This window comes from Nelumbo nucifera, chromosome 4 (assembly GCF_055504915.1).
Source record: "Nelumbo nucifera cultivar China Antique chromosome 4, China Antique-T2T, whole genome shotgun sequence".
In the NCBI taxonomy this organism is placed as follows: domain Eukaryota; kingdom Viridiplantae; phylum Streptophyta; class Magnoliopsida; order Proteales; family Nelumbonaceae; genus Nelumbo; species Nelumbo nucifera.
In genome coordinates, this window is record NC_142652.1 from 79928379 (window position 1) to 79952911 (window position 24533).

Here is a 24533-nt window from a genome sequence, read left to right on the forward strand (position 1 = left end):
CATTCCTAGTAAAATGGCATTTTTCCAATTGAGAAAATAGAAATTGGGCCCTACTTCGGAATGAGAAACTCATTTCAATGGGAAAAAAAAAAAGCTTATTTTCCTTAATCTGATGCCAATTCTCCTTGGGTTTGGGTTAGTAATTTGTTAAATTTTCAATGACCCAAAACCCAAATGCTATGCGGTTGAAATTTTTGAAACCATAATCGACCAACCCAACTTTACCCCTATTTGACTGAAAATGTTGAGGCTCAGTTTGAAAGGAGTATAATTACAAATTTGTAGAATACAAAATATTTGTATGTATTTATACTGTACATATTTATATTTGTATTCTTTTCAAATTGAGGTTAAGTGAAGAATCAGTTAAACAAAATAAAATGGTTATAACTTATAATAGTCCAAACACGTAGAGATTTCTAAAGACATGCTACTTTATGTCAATGTTTTAAAAAATGACTTAGAACCGGAACCGTTTTGGCCACTGGTTTTTGGGTTAATGGATTGATTGCTCGGTCTGAACGGACAACCTGTTTTGACAAAATAAATTAAATTTTTAAAAACAGTCAAAACCCGTTGAATGGATTGAACAAGTTGACGGCTCAATCGCCCGAATCAATGAATCATTGACTGATTCAACAATTTTTGGCAAAAATCGGGTTTAAGGTAAAACAGAACTGGTTGCCTGAATGATTCCTAAGTCAAATGGTCCGACCATCCGGGCCAACAACGATTCGAAAACCATGGCTAGCTTTATATTGGGATAAGGCACATTATTATATTGTAGAGAAATTTCACAATGAAGAAATGTAACAAAATTATTAATTCTTTATTAATCACCCCACCATTAATACCAAGAAGGCAAGAATTTACCACATGTATCCAATCGTATGTATTACAAATCAAACATTTCAAGCACGCTCCCAACGGTGTGAAATGCCACAACATGGGGTAGGCTTATGTAATATGACACTTAAGACTCAGGATCATATAAATACTACAGAAAAGCAAGTAGAACAGAGAATTAATCACACTGCAAGACTCATATAATAAGAGGAAGACAAACTATATATAACATCTCAACAAATTAATTAGATCTAGAGACCCGGCCTCAACTCAAGGCTCAAGCATAGACATGAGGGTTTTCCGTGAGGTAGGCCTCTACAACCTTGTACATCCCCATAGCTTTCTCTTTGCCTTGTTTGATTTCTTCTTCCTTGAGCTCGACACCTTCTGCAGTGTGATACTCGCTTCTCATCTTGCACACAGCTCCTCCATCACCACATGCCTCAAACTTAACTTCGTATACAATCCATTTAAGTTTGTCACCCAACACATCACCTTCAATCAATGTGTACTTGCAGAAATAGTTTTCTTTGTCCAGAGAATCAATCCGGTGCTTCAAGAATTTGAAATGACCACCTGCTTATCAACAATGTTTTCCTTAATTAGTTTGGTTTCTTTTCTACCACATCTATAATGTCAAATTATTTTAATTTACTGCCAAGTAGGATCAGATTTGATCCAATCCGATCCAGTCCAATATGAATACTCCAGTTACAAATGGGGCCAGGTCCAATCCAACCCAATGAATAAGTAAACTATTTTGGATCGGTGAAATTCAATGTTTGAACCATCCAATCTGTTCAGATTAGTTTTAACCTAATTAGATTAATTCCAATCCAAACCTGGTCCATTGACAGCCATGTTCCTATCTATCAATGCATATAAATAAATCTATTACAGATGGACCAGATCCAATCCAATCCAATCCAATAAATATTTTAGATCAGTATATCTGGACTGGTCCAATTCAATATGTCTTTTTGGTTTATTGATTTTGATTTGGATGAGAGTTCAATCAAAACCGATCCATTGACACCCCTACTATCAAGTTAAAGTTAATAAAAGTATAGTTACCTTCAGGGAAGTTGGTTTGCTTGATGCTTCCAGCCCCACCATCTCCTTGAATAATTTCAATGCTCTTTATGGACTGAGGCATGAGCTTGGGAATTAGGTTGTGTGAATCAAGGATCAAAGCTTTGAACATCTTAGATGGAGCAATGGAGGTTGTGAACTCCTGAGTGTAAGTGGTGACACCCATGTTTGCCTGCACAAAATAAATTAAAAGAGACGAGCTTAAGGAGGAAACAATGAAAATTTGGGTTGGATAGTAAAGTACACAAGGTGAGTATTTGGATTGTGGAGATGAAGAGCTTGTGGGATAGTATTTATAGATGGGGATAGGTTGTGTGAATCTGAGTTGCGTACTTAGCACTCACTTGACTTTTCTCTCTCTCTCTCTACTAACCATTTTAAATGATAACGAGTTGGCTTTAATAATTGTGGGTCCTTGTTTGATTTTCTAAAACTTAGACTTTGAGGGGGAATAATCGAGAGTTTACATTGGTAGGCTTAGCTATTAGGCAGGCTACCTGCAGGTAGCCCAACCCAGCTGAGGACCTCAAGAACTAAGCATCTCGGGCATAAAACTGGAATTCACCTCCTTATTGTCTTGTTCTCATGTTCTGAATCCTTATAGTAATAATTAAGTAATATGGGTATAACCAGATCAAAGTTGATAAAGCCCATGAACATGTTATAATAATAAGGATCGTTTTCCTAACTGTAATGGCACCCTAATCACCTTTTCTGTTGAATTAATGCAATGGTAAGATAAGAAATATTTATTGTGTGTCGGCAATGTTCCCATTTTTCCTCTGGAGTCAAGCAATTCTCCTTTTTAACCCGTTAATTTTCTCAACCCAAGGTTTAAAATATCAATATGCTCAATATGTCGTATCGGCAAATCGATTCAGTTTTTTAGTGTTTTTTTTTCTATTTTTTTGTTTGCAACTGGTTCAAGGGAATTGGTTTAAGCCTCTTCTACATCCTAAATCGGTCAGACTCTCAATACATCCACCGTAGAGGTGTATCAGAGGGGTTCCAAAACGATACGTATCAACCGATATAGATTGATACATGTTGATACTTTGAACCTTAACCCAATCTAATCATTAATTAACGGATTGGCTTGTATTCATTTAATCACTACAAGAAAAACAGTCTAGGAAAACCACCATATCAGAAGTAAGGTGGCGGTCATTAGTTCGCCCCCTAAACCACTGACAGCCTAGATCAAGACCACCGGTTTAGATAGACAAGATCGCCGCCTTTGGGTCATTGGCAGGTTGGAGTAAGGATAACCCAATAAAAGAAAATTTAATGATTTTGATGGATTGGGTCATGGTTATCGACTGGGTGACCCTTTATTTCATTGTCTCTCCCATGAATAACCATTGCCAAAGGTCTGCTTGCTGCAGAAAATTAATGTCTTTCAATTAAGCACTGTCACTCTGTTGTCAATTCCAATAAGCTTCAAAGATGAAAGCTAAGCTATCGTCTGTGGAACGCCTGGTTTGATCTCTCGAATGCAGTTAGATTACGATCTTCAGCATCCCAAGTGAAGGTCAAGAAAGACCTGGTGAAGCTTTATTAAAATCTTAACCGATTTGCTAATTCCGTCAGTTCTCACTGATTCATATCCACCACTTCCTTCTACAAAACAGGCTTGATCTGGCATGCATGATTTCAATAAATATGATCTCGCTGTGAATTGCCTTAAGAAGGCCATCGATCTAGTATCTAAGATCGAGGTAAATGAAATTTTTTACAGTGCAGAACGGAATTTTCTCTTAGATCTAAACAAAGTGAAATCACGCTTGGAATCAGAAGTCCCAGATCAAAACCTCTTGTTGAATGGGTGGACGGCCTATGCATTTCTTTTCTTTTTTCTTTTTGTAATTTATGTTATTTTTTCATTTTCTGTGTTTTTTATAACTCTCATATTTTTCTGCAATTTCTCTTTTTTCATCTTCCATGTTTTTTATTAGCTTTTTCACAGTTTTTTGTGATTTTTTTTTCTGTAATTTCTGCTATTTATCTTCATTTACTGTTTTATTATAATTTCTGTAATATTTTTCTGCAATTTCTATTTTCTCAATACTTTAATACTTTTTTTGTAATTTTTATGTTATATTTTTCTATAATTTGTGTTAGCTTTTTGCATTTTCTGTGTCTTTTATAATTTCTGTTTTTCTGTAATCACTTTTTTTTTGTATTTTTATGTTATTATATAATTTCTGTATTTTTTGTTTTAATGAATTAAAAATTTAATGGGTTGGACGGGTTAGGTTGGGTCAAGATGAGTTTGGGTTGGAACCGATCCATTTACTTCAAACTTGGTTTTTGGCCAAAAACTGTTGAATCAATCAATGATCCATTGATTCGGGCGATTGAGCCGTTAACTTATTCAATCTACTCAGCGGGTTTTGACTGTTTTAAAATTATAATTATTTTTTAATTTATTTCTTTTAGAGCAGACTGTCCATTCAAACCAAACGATTGATCCGTCGACCCAAAAAACTAGTGACCAAGACGATTCTGATTCTGGATCATTTTTTATAACATTTATATAAAATACCATATTTTTAGAAATCTTTACGTGTTTGGACTATTATAACCATCTTGTCTTGTTTAATTCGTTCTTCACTTAACCTATTCAGTCAAATAGGGGTAAAGTTGGGTTTGGGTTATTGAAAATTTAATAAATTACTAACCCAAACCCAAACTAAATCTGCACCCCTAAAGAACAGGTAATTTATGTTGGATGGCATACATAGACGAGTCAAGACCTAAGATCGAATCCCACTACCACTAAGGTTGGGGGTTAAGGGGAGGGGGATGGACAACCCCAATTGTATCCCCATGAAGATAATTTATATAGCTTTATTTCTATCTCAATTTCTATAAAGCCTATGTCCACATATCCACTTGTCCAATGGTCTCTCCTTATATTCATCATGTATTTACTGATTGCTTTCACTTGTCATCAATGTCTGCTAATGGGCCAAATTTGAGTTTGAAATCTGTTTTTTCTGTGTTCTAAACAACCCTTTCTTTTTGAGCTACTTTCATATTGAAAATTCAAGTCTGTATTGTAATGCTCAATATTACTAGGGTAAAATGCTAAAATAAGGTTATAGGTTCAACCGAGGATTGTTATCTGCCACATCATTCCTCCAAGTGGCAGAAATAGGAACATACGATAGGCCCTACAGTGAAGCTCTCTGTTTGACCCAATTACCCAAACTTTTTCTAATCATATGGCATTAGTGTAAGTCACAAAAATTAAATTTCATTAATTAAAATTTTACCCTTTACTTGTAACACTAATATTATAATGTTCAACTAATCTCAAGGATGAGGAGCTTACATATATTACAAAAATCTTTCTTTGTTATGTATGTTGATTTGATGGCACTGTGACTTTGATTTACAGTCAGATTAGATTGGCATTCCCTGGAATCAGAATCTAAATCACCTAATCCCTCTGTCTGTTTGGTCTGGACAAGAATTGGATTTGGAGAGTTGGCATCCGATTAAGTAAAATAAGCTTTAGAGGGTTTTTAAGCCATTTGGCCTTTATTTTTTCCCGTTAAAATGAGATTCTCATTCCGAAGGCCCTAATTGTTATTTTCTCAATTGGAAAAATGCCATTCTACTAGGAATGGAAATCGGAATTCCATTCCATCCAACCAAACAGCTGCCTTGATTCTATTTCCACACCCCTATTTCCACAAACTAAAGAGACCCTTTAGTTAAATCACCGTGGAAAACGATTTTCATTTTCACTATTATGATAAACTTTTGAACTTGCTTCAGTCATTCTCACCTTCAGTTCTGGTTCATATCACCATTATTGTCTTCATTATCTTCTAAGTCTTATTTCAACTATAAAAAAAGAATTGGCTAACGACTATAAGAGTTTGACGAAAGTTTTAATGTCTGACTGCCAGCCTTCAACTGGTAAATAAGTTCATCCCAACAATTCAATAAATTAATAAATGGTGTATCATGTCAGTTTAGATATGGACAGGACGACTTCAAATTTTAGAAAATAAAAAAAAAGAATTATGCTTTATGACCCAGCTCACTAGGTCTTTAGAGGGGCCTAAATGGGCTGAAAAATCAACAATGTTAGACCCCGATTTTGTTTTTTTTGTTTTTTCCTTTCTATCGAAAAGGTCCAAGTTTGTTTAAATCAAGCAGGTTCAACGACTTTAATCTCTCTCGATTCTCAAATCAATATGGTAACGGTCAAAATGGGGAGACTACCTCATTCCAATTCCATAATGGAGGTGCTCTGCCCTTAACGTTGAATTAATGCATGGATTTCAATTTCTGCAACCAAGATAGCCTACCTCTCTCTCTTAATTGATTTGTAGGATGCCTCTAATAAGTCTATAAATACCTTCCTCTCTCAATTGATCGTCATCTGCACTTTGCCTTTTCCTAGAGATTGTTAATTAATTTGAGCCGGTTCCTCTCCTTCTCTCAAGACAAACATGGGTGTCACTACTTATACTCAAGAATTCACTACTTCCATTGCCCCAGCTAGGATGTTCAAGGCTTTGATCCTTGATTCCCACAATCTCATTCCCAAGCTGATGCCCCAGTCCATTAAGAGCATTGAAATTGTTGAGGGAGATGGAGATATTGGAAGCATCAAACAGACCAACTTCCATGAAGGTTAGTCTTCTTACTCGTGTAAAACTTAGGGTTCGTTTGCTGGTTTGTAATCGGAATTGGAACCGGAATACTTTGGAATTGGAATTGAGATCGATGCTTTGGAATCGGAAACGGAATGATCTATTTCCATAGTCTATTTGGTTCAGATAGAAATGGGAATGGAAATTGGAAACAATAGGAATGAGATTTCATTCCCAAGAAAGGGCCAGGGAGTGGCCATTCCAAAAAGAATGGGAATGTGAACCCTATTCCCATGAATCAAACAGGGCCTTAATTACTAATACTATTTAGTGTTTATAGCCCAACTTTTAGCTACGGACATTATATTTATGCCTGTAGCTAAAGTACAATAGTTACAGCCCCATTTTCCTGTAGTGGTAGTAATTAAGATATTGGACTATTAATACTGTTTGCTAAAAAAGAACTTGATTATTACTAAACATAATAAAGAGTTTGTTTACGCATTCATACATCTCAAAGAACCATTCAACCTAAAAGCTTAAGCTGTTAAATGAGGTCTTAAATAGGTTTTATTCTCTAACAATATGCATGCAGGTAGCCATTTCAAATTCTTGAAGCACCGGATTGATGGTCTCGACATGGAGAATTTGGTGTGCAAGTATACATTGATTGAAGGTGATGTACTGGGCGACAAACTCAAATCCATCATATATGAGGTGAAGTTGGAGGCATCTGGCAATGGAGGATCCGTCTGCAAGATGACAAGCGAGTATCACACCGCCGACGGCATTGACCTCAAAGAAGAAGAAATCAAGGCAGGCAAAGACAAAGCTATTGGCATGTACAAAGTTGTTGAAGCCCACCTCTTGGAAAATCCTGAACTCTATGCTTGAATCATTCTCTCTCTCTCTCTGTTGAGAAGATGATAGTGGTCTTAATTTCTTTCTCCTTATATATACTACAGTTTGTATGGTCGACTGGTCATCTATCTTTGTTTTCTTTACATTTATGTGGTATGCCAACGAGTTCTTCAGTGTTATATTATTGTGGTAACAATAAAGTTATTGGAATTGAGAGTGATATTGGTATTATGTGAACTTAGAGTCCTTATTATACTTGAAGGGCATGTTTATTTTTTCGATTTTGAGAGGGAGAACTATTCAAAAATCCCATTGATCAGGAAATTTATGTTCTTTTTTTTTTCAGATTTAAATGGGGATTAAATATCATATCACTTATCCCGCTTAAATAATACATATCTCCTGAGTGGATAAATAACTTTTTCACATGAGAAAAAACTTATCGATAATTGAATAAGACAAAAATACCCCTTTCAAATTATTACTTTTTGTGAGATTCATCAGATCAGATATGGCCGGGGTTTATATTATGAGATTCATCAGATCAATGAACAGAACCAAATTCGATCCTATCCATTGCATCCCTAACAAAAATATTGAACTTGATCTTTCATCAATCATTTTATGTGGAACCACCCAGGCAATATGGAATAGTCATTGCCCATTGCAGAAATCTGTTGCAGGGCTTTACCAAGTTCTCACTAAGTCAATTATGTGCCGTGTTTGCACATTTGTTGGCTAAGTCGTTTGGATCTGTTAAACAAAAAACTGTAAGAAGGTCTGATCAATCTCCTCCCTTGACTGGCAATATCATTTGCAGGGAGATATCTATAGAGAGTTAAGTGAAATATGACTTGAATTAGCTTTTGTACTTAAGAAAAATCGTGACATTTATTAAACATTTCATTTAAAAAAATAGATAAATATAATTTAAGAAATTGACAAGAAGTATGTAGAGGGAATCATTGTTCAGCCCAGCTTTGAAACTCAATTTCTAAATTAAAATTTGATTACTGGGACGTCAGATATTAGTTATGTTATGGTAATTTATCAATAAGTGCTTAATTTGCAGATGATAGCTTTCTAAATTGAACAAAATATACCATTGATTGTAAACAATACATAAATTGACATGATTCCTTAGCACAATTAATTTGCAGATGATAGTTAAAGATTCCTTTTTCAATATCTTTGTGATAAATTCTGCTTTATATTATTAAATTTTCTGAGCACAATTATACGTTATTCTAATAAGGTTTTAAATTCCTTAAAAATTAATGAAGGGATACAATCATGATTTTCAAAACCGGACCGGACTGGATGGTCGGACTGGAAAAACCGGGAACCGGTCAGGTGACCTGTTCCGTTTTTTCTCAAAATTGGATTTTTCCCAAAAACCGTTGATTTGGTCAGAAAACCACTGACCCGGGCGGTTAACCGTTTGAATGGTTTTGACTGTTTTTTAATTTTTTAATTTTTTTTGTCAGAACGAGAACCGAACGTTTAGACCATTCAACCCGAAAACCGGACCTTGATTGATTCGTTCTCTGGGTCAGTTTTAAAAACCTTGGATACAACTATTATTTCATGGATTCGATCAAAATTCATGAAATGCTTTGATTGATCAGAACTCTTCCGATCATAAAACTTAACCAATCAACCACGTTTTTGACTTGAATTTTAACTACCAATATACAAGGTGTAGGTCTTCTCTCCGGCTTTATTAAATGTTTGTATAACTTTTCTGGTCTGACTTAGAAGTAGCTAAAAGCTATAAAAGGCACTTTTCAATGTCAACTTCCGAGGTCTTGATGAGTTTATTAAATCTAATTTTAGGGGTAGTGGGGATGATCTTGCTTAAAGTTTCAAATAACTTTTTTAAACTTTCAAGGGCTCTAGAATTTCAAATTTTGGACTAGAAAGGTGGGTGTGAATTATTCAACAAAAAAAAAAAAACTGAGTCATGATTCATGTAATTATGTAGATCATGTTCTTATACATTGACACTAGGAACTGCTTTTGTGGACTAAAGGTTTGACTTAGACTATTCAGCTCAATCACCACCCCACCATAGCTATATCCAAAATGAGTAGGCAACGGCTTCTTATCCAATTTTCATATTTATGAGAATAATTAAAAGATATGGTGGTATTGTCAATGAAAAAACATCATAAACATTTATATTGGGGTTGTTTTGTAATTATTAATTTCTAGTAGATCTTCTACAGGACAGCAGACACTCAGACAATGAGATGTATTGAGCTTTTGGGGTATTGTTTTAAAGACCAAGACTGTTTGGTTCACGTTGTGATTTATTGGGCTGTTAATTAAAAAACAGCTAAATCAGTAGGGAAAGATCAAAATTTTTATTTGAAGCGTTCGATTTGTGGCCTTTTCAGTCTTTTATGCACTAGTAGATGTGCGGGATACCACTTTAATATGGCCCCCACTGTAAAGCTGGGGCCCCATGTATTTAAGTGGAACTTTATCATTGATTCCATAGCCTGTTGAACAGCTAAAACGTTCAGCTAAACCTTACACAGCTCAAAGAAACATCACAATCCATAATGTTATTGGGGAAGTTTTCAGAGCTGGTTTTTTATGTAAGAAAAGTTGGAGAAATTTCAGAGCTGGTGGTTAAAAAAAATATATCAAGTATGGAGGAATTCCCAATATATTAAGATCTATTTTAAGCAATTGAGGAATACTTTTTGATTGACCCAATTATATTTTTTGTAGGCTCGTCTGAATAATAAATCCATTTAATTTGAATTATATTCTCTATGTATAATAACTAAATAGAACAAAGAGGGGTTATAAGGAACCATTTTCTGTCGGCCTTATTTTTCTATCGGATTATGTAGGGCCTATTTAGTTAAGCGGAAAGAGAGAGATATCTTCTTTGTGAATGTGAAAGTTAGACTCGGTACTAAATCCTTATCTACAAAATAAAAAATAATAATAAGAGGCAGTAAAGTTAAGAACCGGTACCAGCTTGACACCGACCGCCGAGCTGTGAGTCGCGAGAACTGACTTTTGATTTTCAATGAGATATTCACACTCTGTCACAATCTTTGAAGCATACAATCTCTGCAATTTTTTTCTTGGCCTGTAGGGCCGGCCAGGTATTGTCTACGTCACTTGTGTAGGAATTGATGGCGGAATTTTGGAATTCAATGCGATGCCTTCTAAATTTAAGTGTGGCCACGAGCCGACCTATTCACGAGTTATTCCAGCTCAGTTCATGAAAAGTATGGTCCGGTTTGATTTCAATCGAGCTTTGAGTCGAGCTTGAATCCAATTTATTGGTTCATTTAATAATCGAGTTAAGCTCAAGCCTAATATATCTCGACTCGTGAGGCTCGCAAGTTGAGTTCAAATAGCTACATATAATAATAAAATTATTATTATATATACAATATTTTTATTTTTATATATAATAATAAGTAACTATTATAATTCTTAATTTTTTAAATATAAAATATAAAATATTTTTATATATATGTTTTTTTATTTTTATAAAACATTTTTTCTCAAGTCGAGCTTGAGTTCAAGGTTCTAACTCGAACCGAGCTCAAGCCTTGTACTACCTTGGTGAGCCGAGTTCGAACCTCGAACTATTTGGCTTGGCTCGAATCCACCCCTGGGTAGCAGTTGAGCTCGAGCACAATAAAGCTTGATTTATAAGGCCCACGACTTAATCGAGCACAATAAAGCTCGATTTATAATAACTCTTAATTTTTTATTTTTATAAAATATTTGTCTTATAATTAAGTTCAAGTCGAACCAAGCTCAAGCTTTTAACTCTAACCAAATTCAAACTCAAATCTCTAGCTCGAATTGAACTCAAGCCTCATACTTTAAAATTGCTAAATATTCGGCTTGATTTAACTCAAATTTAGTCCTAATTTTCTGTTATATTTTTACATTTTAGCTTTATCCATTTAGGTAGTAAGCTGGTGAATCAAGTAATTGATCTATATTCAAGCGCCAATATAATAGATCTCACGGAAAGATTATTTTGCAGACAATAACCAATACTCAGCTAAAAATATTAAAATCTCTCATCTTATCTTTACAAACGTGAACCAACACTAACACCACAATTTGCCCGGATAAACGAATAATGCCTTTATGTTACTGGATCTGCTATAAATAACTCAATAAGACATTTAAAAAAAAAAAAAATATCAATCAGAAAGGAAAAGCGGCCACTGAGGCGATTCTTGGAACGTGATATATTCCTCTCTTTTATGGTCAAAGTTTGCGTTCTCTCTTCACCAGATTAAAAAGGGACCAGCCCCCGGTCGATTTGTATAATCCTTCTAACTTTGAATCTGTTGACTCAGCTTCACACCAACTTAATTATATTGATCTTGCCCTCTTTCTCAATCTATAAATACCAAACCCTTTGTTTGGGCATTTGCAGCACTCACTCTAGTTAGGATTCCCCGTACCGTCTTAGGCCAACCCACTGAGTTTCCTCTACTCACTCTCTCCCCCCTCCAGACTCGAATCATGGGCGTCATCCATTACAGTCACGAGATCTCTTGCCCGATTCATCCAGCGAGGATGTTCAAGGCCTTGATCCTTGATTCCCACAACTTGATTCCCAAGCTCATGCCTCAATCAGTAAAGAGCATAGAGATCGTTGAAGGAGATGGAGAGGCTGGAAGCATCAAAAAGATCAGCTTCACTGAAAGTACGCTATTTGTCTTTAATTGTTATTGGCAAGTCTTTTTTGCATTAAGATCTTGATAGCCTTAAGACCGTTTGGTTAAGGTGTATTTTCTGTGCGAAGACGAGTTGAAAAAAATCAAAAAGCTTCATTTAGAACTTTCTGAAAATTGTTTAAAACGGGCTTTGCATATCTTTTTGGCACGATGTTTTTTGACAATCTCAACCAAACAGGAAAAAACAAAAACGCGGGCTGTCAGACTTTTGAAAAACCAATAGCCTGCATGAAAAGACATGCCAAACGGATAATAATTGCTTCGGCAATCTGAATAAGCTTTACGAATTTTTATAGATCCGGTTTCTCAAATGTATTTACACCCATTCCGGCCGGCCCCTATAAACACCATCCCCCGTGAATTAGGAATCTTTCCCTCCTACTCAATCTCTTCGATCGCATTAGGAATTGTGGAAGAGATCGACTGAACTCAAATTACCCCTAAACTTAATTTAAAGAATGGTTTTATGATTTGATCTTAATGAATGTTGTTTTTACACAGGCAGCCATTTCAAGTACATGAAGCACAGGATTGATGCAGTTGACAAGGAGAACTACGTGTGCAAGTATACTTTGATTGAAGGTGATGTATTGGGAGACAAGCTCCAGTCAATTGCCTACGAGGTTAAGTTCGAAGGATCTGCCGATGGGGGATGTGTGTGCAAGATGACGAGCGAATACCACACCGTGGGTGACTTTGAGATCAAGGAAGAGGATATCAAGGCCGGAAAAGAGAAAGCCATGGCAATGCACAAGGTGGTGGAAGCCCATCTCCTGGAGAACCCCCATCTCTATGCTTAATATTCTTATTGCTTCACTCTGCTCCATGTGGGAGATGAGACAGCACTGTGTGGGTGGATGCTTGCTTTCTTTTCATGATTGATTTTTCTTTTGGAAGTTTGGCTTGAAGAATAAGAAATCCATGTCCATCATCAGTTGGATATTGTTTGAATAATATTTGATTAATACAAATACATTTTGTGGGTTTTGGAATTCATCATCAGTCCATGAATATAATCCACTATTTCTATCGTTCATTTATCGTATCTCGTGGGGGATAAGTTGTTTATTATTCATTTCTATTAAGGCCTCGTTCTTGCCCATAAATTATTTGCCTAAGTAAAAACATTATCTACATATACATATTTCTTTTTCTTATATACATTTAGGCTGTATTTAATTTGAAGAAAAAAGTAGGAAAAGGAAGAAAAAAGCAGAGCAACAAACCTTCTATAGGTTTTTCTGCCTTTCTCTACTTTTTTCTTCAAATCAAACATATTCTCAACTCTTGATGAGGTGGTGGTAAGAAGGAGGAATCCAGAAAATATGCCATTTCATATGGCCAGCTACGAGTCCAAATCCTAGGACAGCTTTGATTGATGCTTATGCTTGTTTTGTTTTGTTTTTTTTTTTTTTTTTTTTTTTTTCTTTTTGCTTTCTGTGATTGGAAAAAGATCTAAAGGTGATTTTTGTATTTCTTTCATTAATGGCTTTAAGCGAGCCACCTGCGCCTTTTGAATATTTTGTAAGATCCTTATACTTACCTTTGTCTCTTCATCCCCTTTAACAAACTATAGATTTTATTCGTCAAATCTACTAAATGGATTTAATTAACGCTCTCTCTCACACACACATATCATTTAATTAATTACCAATAATGGAGCAAAAAGAAATTTTCTCATGAAGCCACAATTTTACAACCTGCAACTTGCCAGGACAAGGGAAAAACACTTAGGCCCGTTCATTTTTTTTTCGATAAATTATTTATTCAGGTAAATGCTCTTATTCGATTTAGGTAAGTATATTTATTCATGCTCTTTAATTTTTTATGTAAATAAGATAATGATCATTTTAACCTTAAAAGTCAATTATTAAAAGGGGCATTTTTGTCCCATTCAACTGTTGACAATTTTTTACCTACCTGGGAAATGGGCATCCGAGAAAGTAAATTTTTCCTTATCCCCACATAAATCTGAAAAATGAACATGAATTTCTTGATTAATGCCTAATGAGAACTAAAATCTTATCGAACAACTTTCCTCCCTCTCAAAATCCAAAAAAAAAAAAAGAAAATGAATACCTCCTTAATATAATATTAATGGATCATCAGAAGCATTCTTGGATTACTGATAGGAATGATCATGGTTTGGGCTGCCCGGATTTTGACAAATGTATTAAAAATATGTGTCTGGGCCTTGGATTTGTTTGGCCCGGCCCAAGCTTGCATTATGTACAGGCTTGGTGTGAGTCCGGGTGGAGCCAGGTCAATGATCGTCCTTAATTATTACTTACATAACTTAGAGGTTACCCAATATAGCTAGGCCCTAGCCAGTAGTCATAATTTGCACTATTCATTAGAACCCTATTGCCGGTGGTATTTGGGTTTCATGAGGTTTTCCCTTTGTTACCTGGGGTATTAGGGTCTTGGGTATTGCTGTCATTAATGGAGAGATGTACCTAATGCGTGGTTGTAGGGTCTTGTGCCCAACGTTTTGTGGTTAGTAAATTTAAACTGAGGGCTGGTTAGTTGGTGTGTTAATTGGTTTGTTTCAGCGTTGATGTAAAATCAAATCCTGTAATCAGCACTTTAGAGAAAAAGGGGTTAGGCGAAAGTATAAAAAAAAAAAAAAAAAGGGAAAAGCACGAACAGGTCTAATGCAGATTTCTGAATTTCATTGTAGATCTATAAACAATCAAAATGTCAAATATCCCCATTCTATGCATCAATGGCCGCCTTAACATCAATTCCGAGCTGGCACCTACCCAATTATACTTCAGGCCTAAAAATTCTGACCCTGGGCTGAACTGTCACTCTCCAAAAAAAATCTAGGATTGCTCACAAATCTATAACCAATCCATGAGCATATTTTTGAAATAGAACCAGTCCCTTTGGCTTCTATATTGTCTCAAACCAAATCAATTAGTTAACTAGTTGATCAATTTGGTTTTTCGAGTTTTTATATTTATAAATAAATAAATAAATATATATATATATTAATGGTTAGACTAATTATACATATCAAAGGATCAAAGGGCCTATGGCCAACACTCTTGAGCGCTCTTCTACGCGTTCCTCTCTATCCCACTATGACACTATCTACTGCTTTTTTCTTTGTTTTTGGGACTATCTACTGCTTTTGGTGTCACCGTCGAAACTTCTAAAAAAGATAAACCGTGTCCAGTTCTGGGGATTAGTCGGAATTGTCAAAAAGAGAAGAACCCTATTTTATAGTTTTTGAGTGCGTTGAGTTTGACTGGATGGCTTACCCACCTTTACTCTCAATCCATATAATTGAGAACTAGTCTCTCTTCAACTAATACTAATCAAAAGCTTCGCGAATCGTTTCTTTTTCTTCGTCTTCTTCTTCTTCTTCACAGGCTTGAACCGTTTGCTGAGGAAAAATGGGAGTAATTCGTATCAACCAGACGTTTGCGACGCGGGTGAGTCCATCTAGGTTGTTCAAGGCCTTGATCCTTGACTCGCACAACCTCTGCCCCAAGCTCATGTTTGCATCCATTAGGAACATCGAATTTCTGGAGGGAGATGGAGATGTTGGAAGCATCAAACAGATCAACTTTACTGAAGGTTAGCCTCTGATCTCATGCATATCTGATAACACACTCTGAAATCTGAAAGATCTAGATGTTAATTCTTGTTTGGTTATAACTTTTTTCAGCTAGTCCCTACCGATATGTTAAGCACCGAATCGACGAGCTGGACAAAGAGAATTTCACCTGTAAGTACACTTTGATCGAAGGCGATGCATTGGCAGAGAAGCTGGAATCAATTACTTACGAGGTTAAGTTCGAAGCTAATGCCTGGGGAGGATGCATCTGTAAGATGTCGAGCGAATACAGAACAATTGGGGATGTCGAGGTCAAAGAAGAAGAAATTGAAGACGGAAAGGACAGAGCCATTGGGATGTATGAGGTTGTCGAAGCCTACCTCTTGGCTCATCCTAATGCCTATAAATAGTTAATTAATTAGTCTTGTCTACTCGAATCCATCTTTTTGTTTTGTTCAATTCTCCCATTACAGATCTACATGTGTTGTGTATATCGGTTATCGATCTGGCTGGATAATATATAAATATTTGTTTCTGCATTTGTTAACTATGTTGAATTAATCTGTGATTTTTGGCGAATATATATGTTGAATTGGACGACAGAGCAAGTGATTGTATCCATTTGGGTGCCAATTTTTTATCCCTGTATTCAGAAGCAAGGGAGATCAGAGCTGCAAATTTGGCCAGTTCAGCCCGAACCAACCTAAAACTTAACAAGGCTGTGTTTGAGTGTGGTATAAATATTGGACCGAAGGAGTTCTTCTGCACTCGTTGGTTTAATAGTGGCAATTATCGATGTAAATATTTAATTACATCGTTTTTATGAGAGAAATTTCTCTTGATTATCGATGTAAATCTCGACCTGGAAGGAATTTTACATCAATTTTCGGTGATAATTTACCTTTCATCCAAGTGGTATAAAACCAGACCAGAGGAGTTTTACACTGTAAACAAACACAGTTAAGTGATTGATTTTAGCTTGTCGATTCGGTGCTTCAAGTACTTAAAAACTACTACCTGCATATGAATTGAATCAAATATATGTATGTTAGTTTATGTGACGACTTTGTTTACAAGTGTTAATTTTGTACGTGAATATATATATATATATATATAAATTCGGTGCTTTTTATTGACTGAGGCATGAGCTTGGGGATCAAGTTGTCTGAGTCAAGAATCAAAGCTTTGAACATTTTAGCTGGGGCCATGGTTTCGTGAATTCCTGGGCATAACTGGTGAAACCCATGTTTTCTTGGAGCAATGAAATGCAAGGGAGAAAATGAAGAACAAAGAAATTGATGATCAATTAGCTATGTAATAGAGGCCTTGGGTAGATTAAATCTTTAATTATGTATGTGTTTGGTTTTATTTATGTTTTTTATTTAATGTTTATATTTTATTTGCTTATAAAATCAAGAAAGGTAATAATTATAACCGTTTATGATAATTAGGCACCACTAGACACTAATGAAAATCCAAATCCATTTTTGCCATTCTCAATGTGTACAGAAGAGCAAAAAAAAGAAACTGCTTAAGTAACACATATATAATTGTGTTTATTAAATAAACACCCATAAAACTAAACACGCTATATATATAAATATATAGATAAATAGAGAAAAAACAAAAGAAAAGTAACCTAAAATTCTTTGTTCAATTCTAACTTTCACATCTTCACCGACCAGTGGACCATGCGTGTTAGTAACGAACAAAATGAGCTTATATTTTAGACGGTTGACTGGTATGTGCTTGCTTTTAAACAGATAATGATATAAGTCTTTCCTGGCTTATTGATCGTATATATATACCTAAACCAATCAAAAGTTGTTCTATTTAATCACATTTATAATTGATTTTTAGAATATTTGTTAATATATTTATAATTTTTTATATTTAAATATACTTAATATTAATTTATTTATAATCGGTTCAAATTGATTACACCCGTCGCACATTGGGGTGTTTTTTTCAATGGGAGCAGATCCAAACTCTTAGACTCCACAGGGATTTTTTTTTGCATCTCAGCCCGTCCCAACAAAAAAATGGGTAGGGCACAAAATTCATACAAATTTTAATCAAAATGCAGTCACTCACTAATTGGCACAGCTCCTAGTACTAGATCGATGGTGTTCGACAATTGGCTCAGGAGGATAAATACTAATTGTCAATTAATAATTTTAGGCCATGTTTCTGAGTGCTTAAAAATAAGTGTTTTGTTTGGGCGAGGATCACATTATGAAACATTTATTGGTGTTTGGGAAATAAGTCCGAAATAAGTGTTTATATTAAAAATAAGGACTTATTTTTTAATCCAAAATTTCTAGCTTTTTTTAAGTGTTTATACAATAAGCACTTATTCAAATTTTTACTCCCAAAATTATTCATAGTAAATTTTTAGAATACTAATTATATCGTTTTACAAAAGCAATTTTACAAAGGCACTTTTATAAAAGTAATTTTATGAAAAGTATTTTTACGAAAGCATTTTTAGGAAAATACTTTTACGAAAGTACTTTTATAAAAGTACTTTTACATGAAAGTAGTTTTATAAAAGTACTTTTATGAAATTACTTTTACGAAAGTACAAAAGTACTTTTACACAAGCATTTTTATAAAAATACTCTATGAAAGTACTTTTACAAAAAAACACTTTTATGAAAGTACTTTTACGAAAGTACTTCTATAAGAGCACTTTTATGAAAGTATTTTTACAAAAACACTTTTATGAAAGCACTTTTACAATAGTACTTTTACGAAAACATTTGTATAAAAGCACTTTTACGAAAACACTATAAAAGCACTTTTATAAAAGTAATTTTATGAAAGTACGTTTATCAAAGTACTTTTATGAAACCACTTCTATCAAAGTACTTTTATTCATTCACTTTGGATTAGATGCTTTGAAATTTTGAAAAAAAATGAAGGGCGAAAGAGTCACAATTTATTATTTAAGTGCTTATTGGAGAAAAAGACCACCAAATGCCCAAGATGAAATAAGTACTTATTTTTAAAATAAGCACTTAAAAAAGCTGAGTGCCAAATGCAAATAAGTGCTTATTCCAATAAACTTGTTTTTAAGCACTTATTTTTAACATAAGCACATGGCCTTAGTCAAACTAATCCTAGTTTTTGGAGTTATCCCGGATCACAAACCAATTAACGGATTCAAGGGTTGATTGGAGCTTGCTAATCTCCATTCAATTGAAATAAACTTCATTGCATTTCAATTTGACTCCTTCATATAGTCAGTTGGTTGACTGCCATGGTGAATGTGAAAAATGAGACATTCAACTCTTCTCCCATCCATCGAGCTTTTGCCAATTCAGTGTTGAAATAAAACTGATTAAGGTGATGTTTGGCATCGATGCTGATTATTCCTTACCTATTTTTCAAAAGTCAGTGTTTTTTGAAATTAGTATTTTTCTAAAATTTCTAAAATTTCTAAAATTTCTAAAATTTTGTTATTTGATATCATTTCTGTTATGTGAGCCGATTTTTTTACTCTGTTTGGCACTGATTCTCAAAGGCGGGTTATTTTTGTATTAGAGTTATTATTTAATGCCATATCATCCTCAACAAATCAGAATCAACTAAAAATTAGGAAATTACCAAAAATTGGTGATCCCTGAGAAGGCTGATTTCAAGAATCAATTTTTTGTCTATTTTTTAAAAATCACTAAAATTGGCCAATCAAACAGAAATATCAACACCGATTCCTCTAATACTAATGTGGCTCCAACATGGCAGTGGTTTTCAAGAAATCATCATGAATGCCAAACATCACCTAAATATATTAGAACTTAGATAAGGTGTCGGAGATGGAATTTGCACTACAAAAATTCTAGTATCCAGCATGACATCAACCTATAATATCTCCAAATTTTTCATCTCTTTGTTGACAGTTACAAGTAACTCTAGTGTGAACCGATGTTTTTTTAGTAGTCAAGCAAAAAAAAAAAAAAAGTATTAGAAGAAAAAGGAATAAATGGGTTTTGCTGCCCAAGCAGGTCCTAGACCCAAAGAAACAAAATAAAAGGAGGCCAAGGCCCAGCCCACATAAGGGAAGACAAAGCCCACAAAAGCAAGCCCAAAAATAATAACGATCGAGATATCCACCAGCCCAAAACCCAACCAAAAGCAGATAGGTGGATTTTGACGGGTTTTAAATGGGTGGCTGGGTAGGTTAGGCTACCCCACAGTTTGTTTAGCTCTTTCTACCTTTCTTTTAATTTCCAACAAAAGAATTCCAGTAGCCCTTTACTTATTGGCAAATCATCTGAGCTTTGTGTTATGAGACCTGGGCCAATTCAAAGTTCAGACAATTGGGTTGGCTAGAGGACTAGGTGGTTGGACCATTAAACCTGTCAAAAAGATTTATGGATTGGTTGCAAAAGGTATTTGTTTGAACTCAAATAATGATCTGATCTGAGAACAAGTTCAGAAATAGTAGCTGAGGTATTTCATTTGCACTAATGTTTATTGCCATCTAAATATATCCAATTCGATCCGTCTGCAGCTCCATCGCCATCTGGTCTATGTTATGGGAAAATTATGATACCGGAAAGATATGGTGAAGGTAGAATTTTAACCAAACATCTCCATGAATGATTTTTTATGAATATCACCTCATTGGTCTCCTTTTTTATGATACCAGATGGTTTTCTGTAATTTTGGGAAAATTTGGGATTGATAAACAGTTTCAAGCTCATTCATTGTTGTCAGACTGAATTTTATGTCTTAGGCCTCGCTTGGTTCGTGGGAATAGGGTCTGGAATCAGAATTGGAATGGGCTATTTCGATTCCAACTGTTTGGTTGGGTAGAATTGGAATCCCATTTCCATTCCTGTTGGAATGGTATTCCTCCATTTGAGGGAATGGCCATTCCCTGTTCCTCCCTTGAGAATAAAATCCTATTTCCTGCCGACTCCAATTCCCATTTCCATTTTCCTGTCTGAACCAAAAAGACTATGGGAATAGATCATTCCGATTCCCATTACAAACCAAACGGACCCTTAATTTATAAGTCATCAATTACCACTGATAGAGTGATTGAGAAATTGACCTATACAAACATTACAAAATTTTCACAAGCAAATTAAGCTCAATAGAATTTCTAAGTCATCAATTACCACTAATAGTGTCAGAGACTTCTTATTACCAGACCACAAGAATTGAAGGAAAACACGAGGAAAATTAATTAGCTAGAACCAGTAAAACGTATGATATAGAAACTTAGAAAGAGTAAAACTAATGCTTATAACATGCATGACAAATTGACGCATCGAAGTCTAGGCATAGACATGAGGGTTCTCCAAGAGATAGGCTTCCACAACCTTGTACATTCCCATTGCTCGCTCTTTTCCGGTCTTGATTTCTTCTTCTCTGACCTCCACATCACCGGAGGTGGTGTGATACTCGCTTGTCATCTTACAGACGCATCCGCCGTTGGCAGCGGCCTCGAACTTAACCTCGTAAGCAATTGATTCCAGCTTATCACCCAATACATCACCCTCCACCAATGTGTACTTGCACACCAAGTTGTCCTTGTCCAAGGCGTCAATTCGGTGCTTCAAATATTTGAAATGACCACCTGCGCCCATTGATTGTATACAGATAACTACTGAGTATCCGAATCTAACCAGACAAATTAAGCTTATTATTATTGACAAAACATCTGTATATATATGTCATATGTGACGACGAGACGATCGACGACTAACCTTCAGGGAAGTTAATCTGGTTGATGCTGCCTGCTCCTCCGTCTCCTTGGATTATTTCAACGCTCTTGATTGACTGTGGCATGAGCTTGGGGATCAGGTTGTGAGAGTCAAGGATCAAGGCCTTGAACATCCTAGCCGGAGCGACGGGGCATGCGAACTCCTGCGTGAAACTGGTGACACCCATCTTCTTCTTCTAAACTGATCAGGAAATGAACAAAGGAGAAGAGGGGATTAATAATTTTCACAAAGGCTTACTGAAGAGTGAAGAGTTGATTGTTGCTGGAGATGGAAACAGAAGCCCATTACTGCAGGGTATTTATAGATCGAGATTCATGAGGAGCCTTCGTTGTGAAAGGTGATAAAATTCAAAGTCCGATATTATAGACTATTGTAAATACATACAGCAATTAATAATAAGCCACTTTCTTTGAATGATCATTAGCTAATAGCTCTTGCTTTGAAGGAAGAATTTTCGTGGGACCGTAAAAATCTTCTATCTGGTAGTTTCGGACAGACACAAATTAAATAATTGTTCATGAAAAAATTAAGGGATATATACTTAAATTTGGCTAGCCAAGGTTGTGAATTATACATTAACACTAATTCAACCCAGCCCCCCGCTTCTGTCTCTTTGCTGGCCGACGTTCAAAGCCTTGATCCTTGATTCACACAAGCTCATCTCAGTCGATATGTATAGAATGTTGACATAATTGAAGGAGACGAAGGGTCTGGAAGTAGGGGTGTGTCAGTGAGTCCATTAAAAATGGACCAGGTCTAATCCAATTCAATGAATATTATGGACTAATTCAATGCTTGGACGTCTAAACTGTTGAAATTTGTTTTGATTTAGATAATACTAACCCAAACCTGGATCATTGACACCTATACACTTATGTTCTATCTATGGACCAAGTATTGGCTCCATCCAACCCAATTCAGTATAAATGCATTACAGATGGACCAGGTTCAGTCCAGTCCAATCCAATCCAATAAATACTTTGAACCAATATTAAATCTGGACAGGTCTAATTCAATATGTCTTGTAGTCCGTCCAATCCATCCAAATTGATTTTTATTTGAATGGGTTCAATCCAAAACTGGTCCATTGACACTCCTAACTGGAAATATAAAGAGTATCAACTTTAACCTGGGCCAGATGCATAAATCTATACTACTAATAAAAGAGCGAATAGCCCCATTTTTTGGACTTTTCATTAAATATTTTTTTAGCCCTTATCTAAACAATATACAACGGGCATAAAAAATGGCATATATGTCATTTACTCTCACTCCAAAAACTGTCCACTTATAACAGTTAAGGAACTGTCCAGTTGTAATTGTTCACTTGTAACAGTTAAGAAACTGTCCACTTATAATTGTTCAAAAAATATCCATGAATTATAAATAGTTTTGTCTTGGAGATGCACGTACATGTTTACTAGTTAAACTTATTGATGAAACACTATTTGTTTAATGATGTAAATTGGAGTCATGCATAGACGAGAGTAGTTAATTGACATAAATGAATTGAACGTTTTCATTTTGTCTGTCACGTAAATAGTCATTCCAAATACGTGAAAACATCAAATAGATGCACACAAAGGAGGCTCACACTTGGTAGGAATTGAAGGTGATGTAGTGTGGGACGAGCTTGATTAATCCAATTACTTACGAGGTGAAGTTTTTGAATTTGAGGTGTCCGAGAAGTCTGCAGACGAAGGATGCATTTGTAGAAAGCAAAGTAGAAAAAATTTGGGGAAGTAGTTTGTGTTCACTTTTCTTCTGTTTTAGGCCAAGTATGGATCTCCGGTCCAGATTCAGAGATGTGCAGGCCATGCCTAAGCCCATTATTGTAGGCCTGACCAAAAATATATGGGCCAGGTTTGCTGGGCTTTTGGATCTACAATCTTTCATGTATTTTTTTTTTTTTTTTTATAATATATTCGTATAGGGTAGCTGTTATACATATATACAAGTAAATGGTAAACTAAGTTGATATTATATAATCAAATTTTTTTTATCCCCGAAGTTTACTCCGGGTGGAGGGACAGCCACCTAAGAATTTTATTGATCAGCCATTACCAAAAGGAAATTGAATTACAGGGGAGGACGTAACCCGCCTTGCCCCAAAAGCCCAAACAAAGAAAAGCATTTCCTTCCATACTCAACCCTGCCCAAGAGCATTAAAAAAATAAAGCAAAGAAAAATACACAAAACAGATAAAGCAATAACCAAAGGACGGGGAGCTGCATACAGTCTTCCTTCATGAAGTTCAAGAGATCCCGAGGAAGAAGATCCTGAGAAGAGTGAAACACATATCTACTTCTTTTCATAATTCCCATATTAGCAAGGAAGTCTGCACATCTGTTCCCTTCCCTAAGTGTACGAGAAAATTTGATTCTCATAGAGTTAAACAGGCTTCTAATCTCTCTTAAGAAGTAGATAATGCTCCAAGGCGCTAAGGAATTACCAAGAAGAATATTTACCAAACCTTGATTATCACAATCCACTAACACATCCTTTTATACCATTTTCATAACAAAGCTTAAGCTCTTCATGGACAGCCATAGAAATTGTAGAAAGCAAAGTAGAAAATACCATTACAATCTCTAACAATCCCTCCGCCAACGTTGTCTCCTAGGTTGCTGCGGCATATTCCGTCAACGTTAATTTTAAACTGAAATTGAAAAGGAAAGCGCCAATAGACCTAACGAATTCTCTTTCTTTTGATTGGCAAAATAGGAATATTCAAAACCTGTAAAATTAGAGGATTGCTATTTGGATATGAAGACTTACCATTAGCCAGATTAATTTCCCACAACCACCTCTCAATTTTCTTTATAAGAGTCAAAGTAGAGACACCCTTTCCTTCTAACCTTCGAGAGCATCGTTCTTTCTAAATCACCCACAATAATATAGAGGGGGTGATTGTAATAAGCTGATGAGATTGAGAGTTTAATGTAACATCACTCCACCAAAGATTATCTCTATCTATTACATGTTGTGCTGAAATGAGGGGAATATTAAAGAAATTGATTACTAAAGTGAGACCAAATCGATCTTTTTAGCAACTGCTCCATTGACAAAAACATGGCTTAAACTT

The 24533-nt window shown here is 35.3% G+C and overlaps 5 protein-coding genes across 5 annotated transcripts; 3 read left to right on the forward strand and 2 right to left on the reverse strand.

Moving 5' to 3' along the window:
* Positions 1-808: 808 nt before the first annotated feature.
* LOC104588990 (major allergen Pru ar 1-like) lies at positions 809-2219 on the reverse strand. The gene is made up of 2 exons (XM_010247147.3): positions 1921-2219; positions 809-1422 (listed from the first exon to the last, which is right to left on the reverse strand). The coding sequence occupies exons 1-2, from the start codon at positions 2102-2104 to the stop codon at positions 1124-1126; spliced, it is 483 nt and encodes a 160-aa protein (XP_010245449.1). The 5' UTR covers positions 2105-2219; the 3' UTR covers positions 809-1123.
* A 4103-nt stretch (positions 2220-6322) lies between these two features.
* Positions 6323-7632, forward strand: LOC104588991 (major strawberry allergen Fra a 1.08-like). The gene is made up of 2 exons (XM_010247149.3): positions 6323-6591; positions 7147-7632. Exons 1-2 carry the CDS (start codon positions 6408-6410, stop codon positions 7443-7445), a joined length of 483 nt encoding a protein of 160 aa, XP_010245451.1. The 5' UTR covers positions 6323-6407; the 3' UTR covers positions 7446-7632.
* A 4193-nt stretch (positions 7633-11825) lies between these two features.
* Positions 11826-13141, forward strand: LOC104588992 (pathogenesis-related protein STH-2-like). The gene is made up of 2 exons (XM_010247150.3): positions 11826-12114; positions 12647-13141. Exons 1-2 carry the CDS (start codon positions 11931-11933, stop codon positions 12943-12945), a joined length of 483 nt encoding a protein of 160 aa, XP_010245452.1. The 5' UTR covers positions 11826-11930; the 3' UTR covers positions 12946-13141.
* Positions 13142-15292: 2151 nt separating this feature from the next.
* LOC104588993 (major allergen Pru ar 1-like) lies at positions 15293-16312 on the forward strand. Its single transcript, XM_010247151.3, has 2 exons — positions 15293-15730; positions 15822-16312. Exons 1-2 carry the CDS (start codon positions 15547-15549, stop codon positions 16118-16120), a joined length of 483 nt encoding a protein of 160 aa, XP_010245453.1. The 5' UTR covers positions 15293-15546; the 3' UTR covers positions 16121-16312.
* Positions 16313-20855: 4543 nt separating this feature from the next.
* LOC104588994 (pathogenesis-related protein STH-2-like) lies at positions 20856-21825 on the reverse strand. Its single transcript, XM_010247152.3, has 2 exons — positions 21431-21825; positions 20856-21300 (listed from the first exon to the last, which is right to left on the reverse strand). The coding sequence occupies exons 1-2, from the start codon at positions 21612-21614 to the stop codon at positions 20999-21001; spliced, it is 486 nt and encodes a 161-aa protein (XP_010245454.1). The 5' UTR covers positions 21615-21825; the 3' UTR covers positions 20856-20998.
* Between the last annotated feature and the right edge of the window lie 2708 nt (positions 21826-24533).